The 13,431-nt window shown below is 41.8% G+C and overlaps 1 protein-coding gene across 5 annotated transcripts in view; it reads right to left on the reverse strand.

Annotated features, from left to right (window-relative positions):
- Positions 1-13,431, reverse strand: part of LOC135220913 (syntaxin-binding protein 5-like) — a 1,025,750-nt gene that overhangs the window by 471,285 nt on the left and 541,034 nt on the right. For 4 of the 5 annotated variants that reach the window (XM_064258545.1, XM_064258543.1, XM_064258541.1 and 1 more), the window contains exons 8-11: positions 12,466-12,620; positions 11,790-12,078; positions 11,416-11,659; positions 11,063-11,254 (exon numbers count right to left, since the gene is read on the reverse strand). In XM_064258545.1, coding sequence (XP_064114615.1) covers positions 11,063-11,254; positions 11,416-11,659; positions 11,790-12,078; positions 12,466-12,620 — 880 coding nt within the window. The remainder of the gene's footprint in view (positions 1-11,062; positions 11,255-11,415; positions 11,660-11,789; positions 12,079-12,465; positions 12,621-13,431) is intronic. The other variant, XM_064258544.1, reaches the window with a different exon arrangement.

Genomic DNA, 13,431 nt, shown 5'->3' on the forward strand with positions numbered 1-13,431 from the left:
ACATTCCTCCTGCCTGGAATGTACCTGGCCATGAGCTCCACCAAGTTATGGATTGCCCACTGATGCATCTTGAGTCAATGAGTGGAGTTGGCGAGACACCAGCCCCCGAAAAAGGATATGAATGAAGGAATTAAAGGGGTTACAGCAAGGGGTCAAACCTTAAGTATTGCCTACATTGACAGTCATGAGATGCGCCGACAGCACTGTCTCCTTATGGGTTAGATCATTATGAAATATTTCACTATGTTTAAATATGAACAGTCCTAACAACCGTTTTATCATATCATCTGTTCTCTGTTAAAGAGTTTTCTAATGACAAAAAGAAACCTATTTTATAGAAATGAAAGAAAAAACATGGGTAGAGATTGGCACATCTGATTTTATCAGACTGTCACCTGTTAAAGAAATAGTGATTCTACAAAAGTACGTAACTGGGATATACGTAATCATAAAAAATAATAAATAACTTTTAACTTACATAAACTAAAATACAGTCAACCTGAATGTTAGTTGGTAGGTATAAGGTTTGGTTGGCACACCTGCAATAACTAATGGTGGGCAGACCAAACTGGATGCACAATAACTTATAAATCTTATATATTGCCAATTTTCTTTTTGATATAAAAAACACACAACTGAAATAGAATATTTTTACAATCAAGAAGGTGATCTCAATCATATTACATAAGCAAATTAGGCAAACTGAATTTACAAATTGGTGATTTAATGAGTAATGTAGGTCTAGTCTAGAAGGAATGTGATATTCTAGTGAAGTCAATGGGTAGACAACTGAACATAGAAGTGCTTTAGGGGCTATACTAAATACATCAGAATATGTAGAGCACACAATCATGACATAATTTACTGTTGTAATTCTTTAATCATATTTGAAAGGATCTATTGACTTAACATTTTGATGTTCTTGTTCTTTAACTTCATCAAAAAGAATCTACTGAAGTTATATTAGCTAATTTTTTTTCTATAATATGAAATTGTGTGTTATATTCCAATTAAACTTCTTACTCACTATCAATACTATCTACCAAACCACTAATGATGTTGATTAAATATGAAAATACATTACTTTTATTTTCCTGTTTTACCTCACCATGATTGTGTGCCATTTCCCTCTCAAGGAGTGGATAATTCATTCCTCAAGCATATGGCTCAGAATTTAGACTAGATGGCCAATTTTGGGAAGCCATTCAGCACTGTAATGATAATATACTTGCATAATGACTGTACAAGAATGTACTAATGATTATAAAAATCTAATAGTTAAATTGAATTGAATGTTAAATTTAGGCCAAAGGCCAAGCAGTAGGACCTATGAGGTCATTCAATGTTATAACAGAAATTGAAAGTAAAAGGTTTGAAAGGTGTAACATGGAGAAAACCTCACAGTTGCACTATGAATAAATTGTTAGGATTTGGTGAAAAGTAAGATGGAAGAAAGAGAATATGAAAGGAGGTACAGTGAAAGAAGCAAAAGGGGTTGCAGCTAGGGGCCAAAGGCATGCCGCAAAGAACAGTAATGCCTACAGTGCAGTTACAAGATCTGAAAAAAAAAAATGATAACACAGTTCTTAAAAAACTAAACAAATGAAAGATTGATAATTTTGATTTCCTTTAAATGGGAATGTTACATAACTCTGCTACCAGGATACTGACTTCCCTTGTAATATCCACTAGTAAGCAACTTGCTGTTTGTTTTAGATTAAGCCAGCTTTGTGATTCCATGGGTTCTTGCTCTAGGGCAGCCCATAACTGAGTGACTGAGAATCTGTCATTTTGGAACATCATGTGTGCATTTAATGGCAATATCTCTGTGCATCTGCACTGCCCGGTGAATACTTGCTTACTTCTAGCTGATTATGTACTGCCATATGCCTTTTGTCTGAGACATTAAGGGAATTGATGCAATACTTTGTAGTGTGATAGTACATAGAAGTTCTTAGTATTTAAAGACAGTGAAGATGCTCTTAAGTTCTTGAGCTACATAAATTCAAAACACAAAAGTAAAATATTCATTCAAGGAAACAAAACTGTAAATGTACTTAGGCTTTTGAAGGTATATGGAAATGTGATACAGAGGCAGAAGAATAATTTGTTTGATGCACAGTCATAAAACACACATTTACTATGGTAGTATGAATTACTCTCATTACACCTCCATGATACTTGGCTCACAGAGCTTGTTTCATATGTAGTTCATAGTTCATATTTCCTATGTAACACTTATCCCAATCTCTTAACTTTCAAAGCTGTAAGAAACTTTTTAAACTGTTGTTACAGTCTGAACCACAAGAAACTTGAATGAAAAATTTTTATATATCACATTGATACTCTGTCCTGAGATAACTTCCAAAGTATTTTCACTAAAAATTACTTGAAACTCTTAATTTTTACCCAAATCTGGAATGTAAATAACTTTACACCTGTAGACTCACAAACTAACAAACTACTAAGGATTCTGCATTGCAATGAAAAGTTCTACCATGCTATAATATTACTGTGTAGTCTTTGAATGTGTCAGGTCTGCAGTGCTATTTGGGAATAATATCTAAAAAGTGACTAAATGAGAATGGTGAGAACACAGAGTTATGTAGTTAAAAAAAAAAACTTTAAATAAAAAAAATTAAGACTATTAAAACAACACTTTTAAAGATTTTAGAACCAATACGGATATAACATGACAAATTTTCTAAGACAATTTGTATTTTTCATAGCTACAAACCTGAGGTCTTAACACTAGGATAATTTCTAGCGCCTAGCTGGATCCAGTTAAAAAAACAGATGAAAGCAAGGAATCTTGTGATATCTGGCAATGCATTCGTAGATCTGATGAAGAATGCTCAAAGACCATTCACCTACGCCAACGTGTCAGTCTCTCCCAACTCAACACAAAGAGGGGTGGCTAGAGGCAGGCAGTATAATGTTAAGACCTCAGGTTTGTAGCTATGAAAAATACAAAATGGTCTTAGGAAATTTGTCATTTGTTCATACGCGAACAAACCTTCGGTCTTAACAATACGATAGACTCACCTTGGAGGGAGGTACAAGACATCCTAAACTGGCTGGGGGCCTACCCACAGTCCAGCTTCCAGAAGAAATGACTTCTGGAGAGGGATTGAGGCCCGTTGAGAAGCTAGATAAATTGATATCTAACCACTCAGACCCTGAGTGATGTACAGTGATATATGGGAGAGCCATTGTACAGGGAACCAAACAGAAACTTTGACTGTTCAATAGCAAACCAATACACCAGGGTTTGTACTACTCTCAACTCCTCCTTGCCAAGGAGCGTAGCATATGCTACCGAATAGAGGGTTTGATATTTGTATATTACACGACCACACTATCAGTATGACTACATTACTCACCTGTATCACACCAGTCCAGCAAATGACGTGTCTATTCCTTAACCCACCCGAAGGAAGAAGGAAAGGTACAAGAGAAAGGAGGAGACCAGTCACTCAGTCTCTCATCCACACAATCATCTTAGGTAAGATACAAAAGTGCCCGGTTAAGGGCAACTATGAGTTACAAAACCTGTTGGGCAGCCACCACATGACCCAGGGAAAACGTGTCCGCAGATCTGTGGGCAACATCCTTAAGATAAAAAGAGGTGAACGGGGACTGGCGTAACCAAGTACCAGTGCTCAGCACTCTATGTACAGCCAAGTTCTTTTTGAAAGCCAGAGAAGGACCAATACCCCTAATGTCATGCACTCTAGCCTGCACAGATGTGGTGGTGGAATCATCAAGCGCCAAGTATGCCTGTCTGATGGCTTTCCATATCCAAAAAGAAATAGTATTCTTAGACGCCTCTTTCTTCGTACAGCCTGTGCTAACAAAAAGTCTGCAGCAGCTGTGTCTAGGGTGCCGAGTCCTTTTAAGATAGCAATGCAGTACCCGGACAGGGCACAACAAAAGCTCTTGAGCATTACCGCCCACAAAGTCATTCAGTGATAGAATGGAAAACGAAGTGAACCTGTCATCGTGCACAGAGGGATTTTGGGTCTTGGCCATGAATTCTGAGACAAATTTGAAGGACACCGACCCCCAACCCCTGGTGTGCTTCACATCACAGCACAGACCGTGGAGCTCCCCTACCCTCTTGGAAGATGCCAAGGCCAGAGGGAAAACTGTCTTGAGCATCAAGTTCCTGTCAGATGAGCGACGCAAGGGCTCGTGGACTCTTAGTGAAGCTCTTGAGAACCAAGGAAACATCTCACATCAGAGGCGTGAGCTCTCTAGGAGAACTCGACTGCTCAAACCCCTTAACTAGCAAGGAAAGTTCCCAGGAAGAGATGTCGATACCGTTGAGGTGTAACACCGAACTCAGGGCCGCCCTGTAGCCTCTAATGGAAGAAATGGACAAACATTTCTCGTCTCTGAGGAAGGTTAAAAAGTCTGCTATTTGCTGAATAGAGGCTGCGAGTGGAGAAAAACCCCGTTTACGACACCAATCACAGTAGATCGCCCATTTGCCTTGGTAAACTGTGGAGGTCGACTTTCTGAGACTGCTGGACATATGCCCTGCTGTTCTTTGAGAAAAGCGCCTCTCGCTCGGAGGAGATACTTGATAGCCTCCAAACGTAAAGAGACAGGGATTCTACTGATGGAACCCTTCCACATGGGGCTGACACAGATGTTGCCAAGGGGGAATCTCCCTCGGAACCTCTGACAACGACAGCAGATCTGGGAACCATTCCGCCTGAGGCCACAGACGGGCTACCAAAGTCATCCTGAGACCCTGTGAACTCATTAGCCTGTTCAGAACTTGATGGATCAAACAAAATGGAGGGAAGGCATACAGCCTCCAGGTTGTCCCAGGGATGTTGGAATGCGTCCTCTGCTAATGCTAAAGGATCTGGGACCACTGAACAGAATATCTCCAGCTTCCTGTTGAAGCAAGTTGCAAAAGGGTCCAGCATGGGTCTCCCCAAAATCTGGAAAAGCTTGTCTGCCACCACTTGATGAAGGGACCACTCTGTGCCTAGGATCTGATCCCGATGACTGAGTTTGTCTGCAACCACATTCCGTTTGCCTGGGATATACCTAGCTGAGAGCTCTACCAAATTGCTGACCGCCCACTGGTGAACCTCGACGGTCAAGGCGTGAAGTTGACGAGAAACCAGGCCTCCCTGTTTGTTTACGTAGGCTACCACTGTGGTGTTGTTCGACATGAGAATGACAGAATGACCTTCTACCTTCTCCAGTAACTCCTTCAGACCCAGGAAGGCTGCCTTCAACTCCAAGATATTGATATGTTGCTGCTTGTCCTCCAAACTCCAAACACCTGAAGTGATGAGGCCGCCTAATTGAGCCCCCACCTGTGAGGGAGGCATCTGAGAACAGAAGGAAGTCTGTAAGAAGAGAACGCAGAGGGACACCCTTCGAAAGATTCTGGTCGTCCAACCGCTAACGAAGGTCTTCTCTCACTTCCAGAAAAAGACGAACCTTTAACAGGGGTGAGTCCCCCGCCAAAGACCAGAATTCTTGCAGTCTCCATTGCAGAGACGAAAGATGAAGATGCCCACGAGGGACCAGCTTCTCCAGGGAAGACAACACTCCCCAGAAGAACCTGCCACTGATGAGCTGACTGATGTGGTTCCGACAGGAGGTCGCGTGCCACTGCCTGCAACTTCTCCAATCTCTGATCCGACGGGAAAACTTTTGCCACTGTCGCATCGATGGCCATGCCCAGGTAGAGAATCCTTTGACTGGGCACAAGGCTCAACTTTTCCTGGTTGACTACGATGCCCAGTTCCAGACATAACCAAAGTAGACAATTCCTGTCCTGCAGCAGCTTTTCCCTGGAAACTGCAAATGGATCCTGAGCATGGGCCCAACTTGACACGAGAGAGAAGACCCCTGAGAACACTTGAGGGGCTGTTGTCAGCCCGAAGCATAGGACTTTGAACTTGAAGACCTTGTCCCCAAGAGAGAAGCAAAGGAACTTCCTGGACGTCGGATGAACAGGGATTTGGAAGTATGCGTCCCTTAAGTCTATCAACAGCATGAAGTTGCCTTCCCTCAAGGCTGCCAACACCGAACACGGGGTCTCTATATTGAACCGTGTCTTCCTGATAAAGTGGTTCAAAGTGGATAAGTCGATCATAGGTCTCCATCCTTCTGATGCTTTGGGCACCAAAAAGATGTGACTGTAAAATATTGGAGATGGACACACCACTTCCTCTATCACATCCTTGTCCAGCATCTTCTGCACTTCCTCCGAAAGAGCCAAGAACTTCAAAGAATCTGGAGGATATGCCTTCTTGAGCTGTGGTTTGTCCGACAGAGGAGGAGAGAAGTCGAATGGCAGTAGGTACCCCACCCGAAGGACATCTACCACCCACTTCTCTGCCCCATAATTCTGCCACTTGGCCCAATGGCCCGCCAGGCAACCCCCCCCCCCCCCCCCCCCCCCCCCATGTTGCAGGAGAGGGAGAGGCATCCTACTAACAGCCCACTTTACCTCTACCCCTTGGGCCCCTTCTTGGCTTAAAGGAACAAGAGCGAAAGGACATTGATCCTCTGACCTAGGCTGAGTCGAACGGGAAGGCCCTGCCAAACTCGAATTCCTCGACGGCCTACCAGGCGACGATCTTCTTGACTGCTGCTGGACAGTGGGAGGAGGAGGAGGAGCCGGACGCCTCTGAGGACGAGACTCCAACTTAGACACGGCCTGGTGCACCAGTCTACCTTTGGTGTCAGCCCGACGCCGGTCTATCGCATTCTCGAGCCCGGTCCGAGGATACAAATACTGGGACTCCAACAGATCTCCGTTCCTCAATGCCAGCAAGGACTGCGTGTAAACTGATCTCTCCATCCTAGACAAAGCCACATCTCTTCTAATCAGGAGGTTAGCACATAAATTAACACTGATGTGAGCCATATACAAAAATGCCTTGCCTCTGGACTGCAACAGACTGGCAAACAAGGATGCACTCACCAACCCTTCTGGGGACCTGTCAGAAGCTATCTTGGCAATGACCACAGGCCAGAAGTCCAGCCAAGAAACCGTCTGCAACATGGAGGCTGCTGTAGATTCCAATGCTGAGGCATCTTGCGGAGACAAGGACAGAGCCACCGACCTCACCTGCTATAAAGTCAATCCCAGCTTCACGCGAATGACGTCTGGGTTAAGATGGCGTGACATCAAAAATGCAGAGTTTGTAGCATAGTACTTCCTATGCCTCATGAGAGGCGGGGGTAGTAGCTTGGCAGAGCCCCTAGAGCGAAGCGAACCATCCCGGTCTGAAACAGAGGTGTTAACCCTATACAAGACTGACTGGATGTGCCCCGAAGAGGAAAGTTGAAAAGATGATTTGGGATCCTGCGTAGCTTCCACCAAGGCTTCCAAGCAAGAAGGAGTGTAAGACAACCGAGCCCGAGTCCTACCTTCCAAATTGTTGAACCAACGAATGAGATCAACAACTTCCGAAAAAGAAGACAAAAACTCTTGTGTCTCCCCCTCCTCCTGCTCCGGCAACGGAGACCGACGACGAGAAGGATATGAAGGATCCTCTAAGGCACCTTCCCCATTAAAATTAATGAAAGGATCAGCAGCCAAACAGCTGAAACACCAACTAACCTGGCTGGGCTGGGTCCACATGTCAGCTCCTGAAAAACCCACTAAAACACTAGGAGCATCACTATGTACTCCTCCAACAGATGACTCATTAACATGTCCGTAAATGGTCACGGGCGTGGCAAACTTATGAGCGTGAGTTGGAGAGGAATCCCGAACACTTGAGATCTAAGGAGAATCCTCCAGAATCGAACTCTTGGAAGCACCAGTGAGAGGGGTAGGCAAACACTCCTGCTGCACCAACTCAGCGCTCACCACTTTTGACCTATTGACAGGCACCTTGAGATCTTTACGGCGACAAATAGGCCTTGGAGAAGGAGCACTTGCATTATGTGCACAGACGGGGGAGGTTGCAACACATTCACGATGTGCATGGACAGGGGAGGTTGCAACACGCTAGCGATGTGCACGGACGGGAGAGGTTGCAACACGCTCACAATGTGCATGGACGGGGGAGGTTACAACACACTTGTGATTCGATGCAGAGGATGAAGCAGCCTCTGCAGATTGCACAAGGGAAGATACACTAACAGTCTCAGAAACTCCAACACTCTTGAGAACACGTCCACGTTGTTCCTCCCATCATAGGCGAAGAAAGAACAAAGTCCCTAGCCTTCCAACACTTGATATGCTGACATGGCATAGAGGGGAAGAGGGAGAGGAAGACAGCACTGGTTTCTTATGCGATCTCTTCGCAGGAGGTGGGGATGAAGCAATGCGTTTCCTTCCAATCCTTCCAACCAACAAGGCAGCCAACTTATCATCCAAAACAGAGTCCAACCTCTTAAGCACTGCCTAGCATATAATCTCAGACTGATCTGCAAGAGAAGGTTCCGATGACATGGAAGGAAGATGCAGCGAACTGGGCAGCAGAGATGACATCACGAATGGGAGAGGCAGTGCAGAGGAGACGACTGGGAGTGACGTCACAAGTGATGACGACGTCATGGCTTCCCCTCGGTATGAAGGGGAATCAGACGCCGCTGGCGGAGGAATACACAACGACGGATCCCATGATGTCATCAGCGGGGCTGACACCACAGCTTTCCTCCGACTCGAAGAAGTGGCAACAGTCACTGGCGGAACAATACAAGATGGCTGACCTAGGCTACCTACGATGACGAGGCCGGGAGGAGGGGGGATGGTCTGGCCAGCCTGAGGAGGGGGGTAGCGAGCCTCCATAAAGTGCACTAGCAACCCCTCCAAGGACGGGGTACCCCCTAGCCCGAGCGTCTTCCAAATCGCCGCCATCTTGGACGCCTCCGACTCTGGAATAAATGAGAATGATGAAAAAACCTCTCCCTTCCCAAGAATCAAATTAACTCCCAAAGAAGAAGGGGCGGCATTACAAAAATCAGCCTGGTGGCCTCCCGATACTTCCAGCGACGAATCAATGAAAGAAAAGGAAGGAGACACAGGAACAACACTACTATGGGGGTTGAATGCTGCAGGAGACGAAGCATTGGGAAGGGGTGAAAAACCTTACCAAGAAGGAAGAGTCGAAACCCTTCATGCTCTCTTGCTATAAAACTATTTCCACTGTTCTTTAGGCCATGTCCGGCACTACATGCAAGGATTCTTTATAGTGCAAAAATTAGAACAGCACTTGCTACATATGATGTGGAGATCGGTCGCCGCCGAAGCCAAAAAACGAGAACATGGAAAACCTGGAATTCCGGGGAACACATGTTGATGTGGCCGAGAAGAAGAAGCCATAAAATCAGCAAACACACACACACACACACACACACATTAAACACAAGCGAAACGGGCAATGAACCGGGTAAAGGGCAAGAGAGGTTAACCACTACACTCGCCCAGGCGGTTAAGAAAAGACTGACGCGTTGGCGTAGGTGAATGGTCTCTGACCATTCTTCACCCGATTTACGCATGCATTGCCAGATATCACAAGATACCTTGCTTTCATCCGTTTTTTAACCGGATCTAGCTAGGCACTAGAAATTATCCTATCGTTAAGACCGAAGGTTTTTTCGTGTATGAACAAATGATACACAGAATGTAAAAAATTTCTAGCTTTATAATTATAATTGTGTAATTTGGTTTCTGTGACACCATTCTCTCATTTTTAATTATCTTTACGTTCCTTTTCTTAAAAATGTCACCAAAGATCAATCAAAGAAACATTCAGTGCAGCAAAGATCCTTTTGCTTCTCACCTTCCTGTTGCATCATTCACCCAGATGGAATGGTATGTTACCTGCATTATTGAAACTCAGGGTTTTTACATTCTATGGAGAGTAATCCAAAATTCTGTTGACCTAAAAGTTGTCATTTGTTGATTAATGTGTGAATATATTTTGTCTATGTATTCTGATATAAAGAAATTATCTCGATAACAAAAAACAGATAGGCTTAGCTGAAAACAATGATGAATTTGTGTATCAGCATATTTATCAGTCTGTGACTGAATATTACCAAATACTTAATTAGTTCGTTACATTTCTTTATCATGATGCTTTGATATTTTGCAGACCTTACATTTCTTTATAATAATTCTTTGATATTTTGCAATGAAGTTTGCATTTGGTACAGAGTGCTTGTTCACTGTAGATAAAAGGTAAAAGTAGTGGCAAAATGTACTGTATATATTACCAGTGGAATTTTCTATATTTCCCTACCAGAAACGATCATTCAAACATGATTATGAGGCAGAAAAGTGTGAAAATTACATTAAAAAATCTAAACCACTATCCCACACATGAAATGGGTAATTTGCTTCATCATAAAATGCATAACTTCTTTTTTTCCATCACTTTGATATCAAAATTTGAGAGATTTCTCTACAATAAATTTTGCAGCAAAAAGATCATTATTTCTTAATCCTAATAAATCAATTTGAATACTTAAACTAATCTTCCTATTTTCCATCTAGTAATGAAAAAGAAAATAATGTTCTATGACATTCAGTAATCTATGAGTCTCAAACATAGCATGCAAGTTTAGCAATGTATACTACAGGCTGTAGTAGGATATTCTGTTTAAAACAAGGACATATCTGTACAGTTTTGAGAAGTTGAAAGAAGAGTAAAACTAAAGCATACCTATAAACCAATTGCGTTATGACTCGCAATCTATAAAGTTCCATGTACATCAGGAACTCATGCTATATACAACAGTATATTCTTCTGATTAGGGACTATCAATCTATGAAAAGGTTGCTAATTCCTAACAATGCTCTAAATTTCATTCAACAGTTTTAATAAACTCAAGTTTAAAGGGGGCTACGGGATTTATCCTTTTAAAATGACATTAAGTATGCGACGAGCTATCTATCCAGCCACCAATCTATACAATATTCACTCCTACAGCACTAATCCAGCACATACTACTTTCCTGTCATTGGAAGGAGAGAACAGCATTCCCAGTATCCTAGGATGCAGTCACCACACACAACGATACAACATCTGGATTCATCATCATCATCATCACTACAAATACCTACACCTTTCTTTTTTCTATGATTTGGACTTTGACTGTGACCCTTTTTATCTGAGGGTTTTTTATCGGAGGCTTCCCCAGCAGCTGTATGGTGGGGACTATGAGCTACCTGAAGGGTGGGACGAGGAGGAAATTCATATTCTGGCGAGCAGTCCCCCGATTCATACACTTCATAAACGATAGGGATCTCCAGACACTGTCAGAAAAACAAAAAGAACAAAAAGCAAAATCACCTGTGTTACATATCATCTGAGCTTCAAGTAGTTTTTCTGCATATATTCATTTATTGGGATTTTAATTTTTTTTATCATCATTATTTTCAAGTGATTTTTCTCATCACAAAACAATAAAACTCACTGGAACTTCACCAGTCGTTTCTTGCTTGAAGTACTTGAAGAGAACAACGTGCGCTGTAGCACCTGCTATACATAATAACCTAGATTCTGGACATAAAAAAATATGCTGAATTGCAAAAGGGTCTTCATCCCCATCTATACTTCTAGTCCGTGGTTTTTCAAATACTTTTGCAGTTTTTAACTTATATAACACTTGTAAACTCACTGATGATGCATCCCAGAATTTGACAGTTCCATCTGCATGCCTGTGAAATTAATGGGAGAATTAGATTCATGACTACCCTTTACAATTTTACAATTTACAATTTGTTAGTGTCAAAAAGTTAATAGTTGAAATCAAAACAGTTAACAAATGTTCAACATTATGTTACATACCCTGTAATTATCATTTCTGCATAACTACAAGAGGAGCCCCATTCTCCACCACTTATTGGCCATTCTCGCTCACTAAAACCTTGTCTCTTCTGTCCTCTAGCACCAACAGAGTAAAATGCTGGAATGAGGTCAGCTGGACAGTCTGCTAAATATGTACAACATGTCACAGGTGATTCATGCAAATCCATAGAATATGGATTTTCAAAGCATGGATAGCCCTGTGTATGGAGATCAACGACCACTAGGTCATTGTGTAATAACACCACCAAGGCATAAGGTTCTGCAAAATCTGAAAACATCAACAGATACCATAGATTAATATTAATAACAAATCTACATTAAGAATTCACATTATGAAGCTTAAATAATCCTCAACGGTATCACAGTTTCAAAAGATATTCTTATTAGCAAGTAACTTAAGTAATTTACAAAGTAGTGTAATATGCTGTACATATAATATTGATGAAAAATTGAAAATAAAGCAACTAACTGGGAAGCATACCAAAATGCAAAGATGATCATTCAAAGAGACAATAATGAACCGAATGTATGTCAAGCTTGTAGAAAAGTCAACAGCCAATCATAACATCACATGACCTAGAAAACTAAATCTCAAAAGCAACCAGACTGAAGTTTCAGAAAATATCAAGTAAAAACATATCACATGGGAACACACCACTTGCAAAAGGAGACTCGCATAATGTAATGAAATCCACAACGTTGTGTTCCATTTCTAAAACTGTTGTTGTCTTGCCATGAATGACAGTTATACTTGGTGTTCTCCCAGCTCTGTCATTAGTAAGACCACCGGAAAATATAACAAACGTATCCCTGTGGAAAAAAGCAATCTGTGAAACTCTGTAAGTAGACAATGACAGTATACTTTATTAAGTAACAGAAATACATCCACAGATAATGAGAATAGTTATATCTATTGAATTAAAGCATCTGCAACTTTTTAAATTCAATAGATTGTTTTAAAAGGCATAACCCTGCACCTCCAATCCAAAATGAGATGAAAAATATTGAAAGCACTATCTTTAAAGTTTATAAAAATAGAGTCTTATGAAATATCTCACAAGAGAATGGGGGGGAAAATGACCTTGGAAGCAATGAACTGTACAAGATTTAATATTTCTGTTTGAAATCTGCTTAAAGAGTAGGCTGCCAAATTGAAGGAAAGTTAAGATGACTAGTAAGGAATTCATCTTTGAGTGTAACACATTATATGTTTATGAATAATAATATGGTATCCAAAGAGGTCATTATATGCGAAGGTAAAAGAAAGCAAATCTGCAGAATTCTGTTAGAGGGTGGGAAGAGTAATAAGTAAATGATTGCACAGTGATGTACAAGCAAGTTTATGCCACACCTTGAAGAAAGTGCTCAGGCATGTCAAAGGGGAAACAAACAACATTATTCCCTGAGAGAGAACACTAAGAGAAACGAAACTAATCAAGACTTATCTTTTATGAAACTGCATTTTCAATGAGGAAAATGAGAGATCTAAACAACTAGAGGGATTAGGCTACTGAATCAAAAATTTTTATAAGGAAGCTGCAGAAGCCTTTCAGGAGGAAGCTGAGAGGGAAATTATACAGAAGATACCTTGTTAATCAGTGCATAGAAAGAGTCTCTTATC

This window comes from Macrobrachium nipponense, chromosome 2 (genome assembly GCF_015104395.2).
Source record: "Macrobrachium nipponense isolate FS-2020 chromosome 2, ASM1510439v2, whole genome shotgun sequence".
NCBI classification, from domain to species: Eukaryota; Metazoa; Arthropoda; class Malacostraca; order Decapoda; family Palaemonidae; genus Macrobrachium; species Macrobrachium nipponense.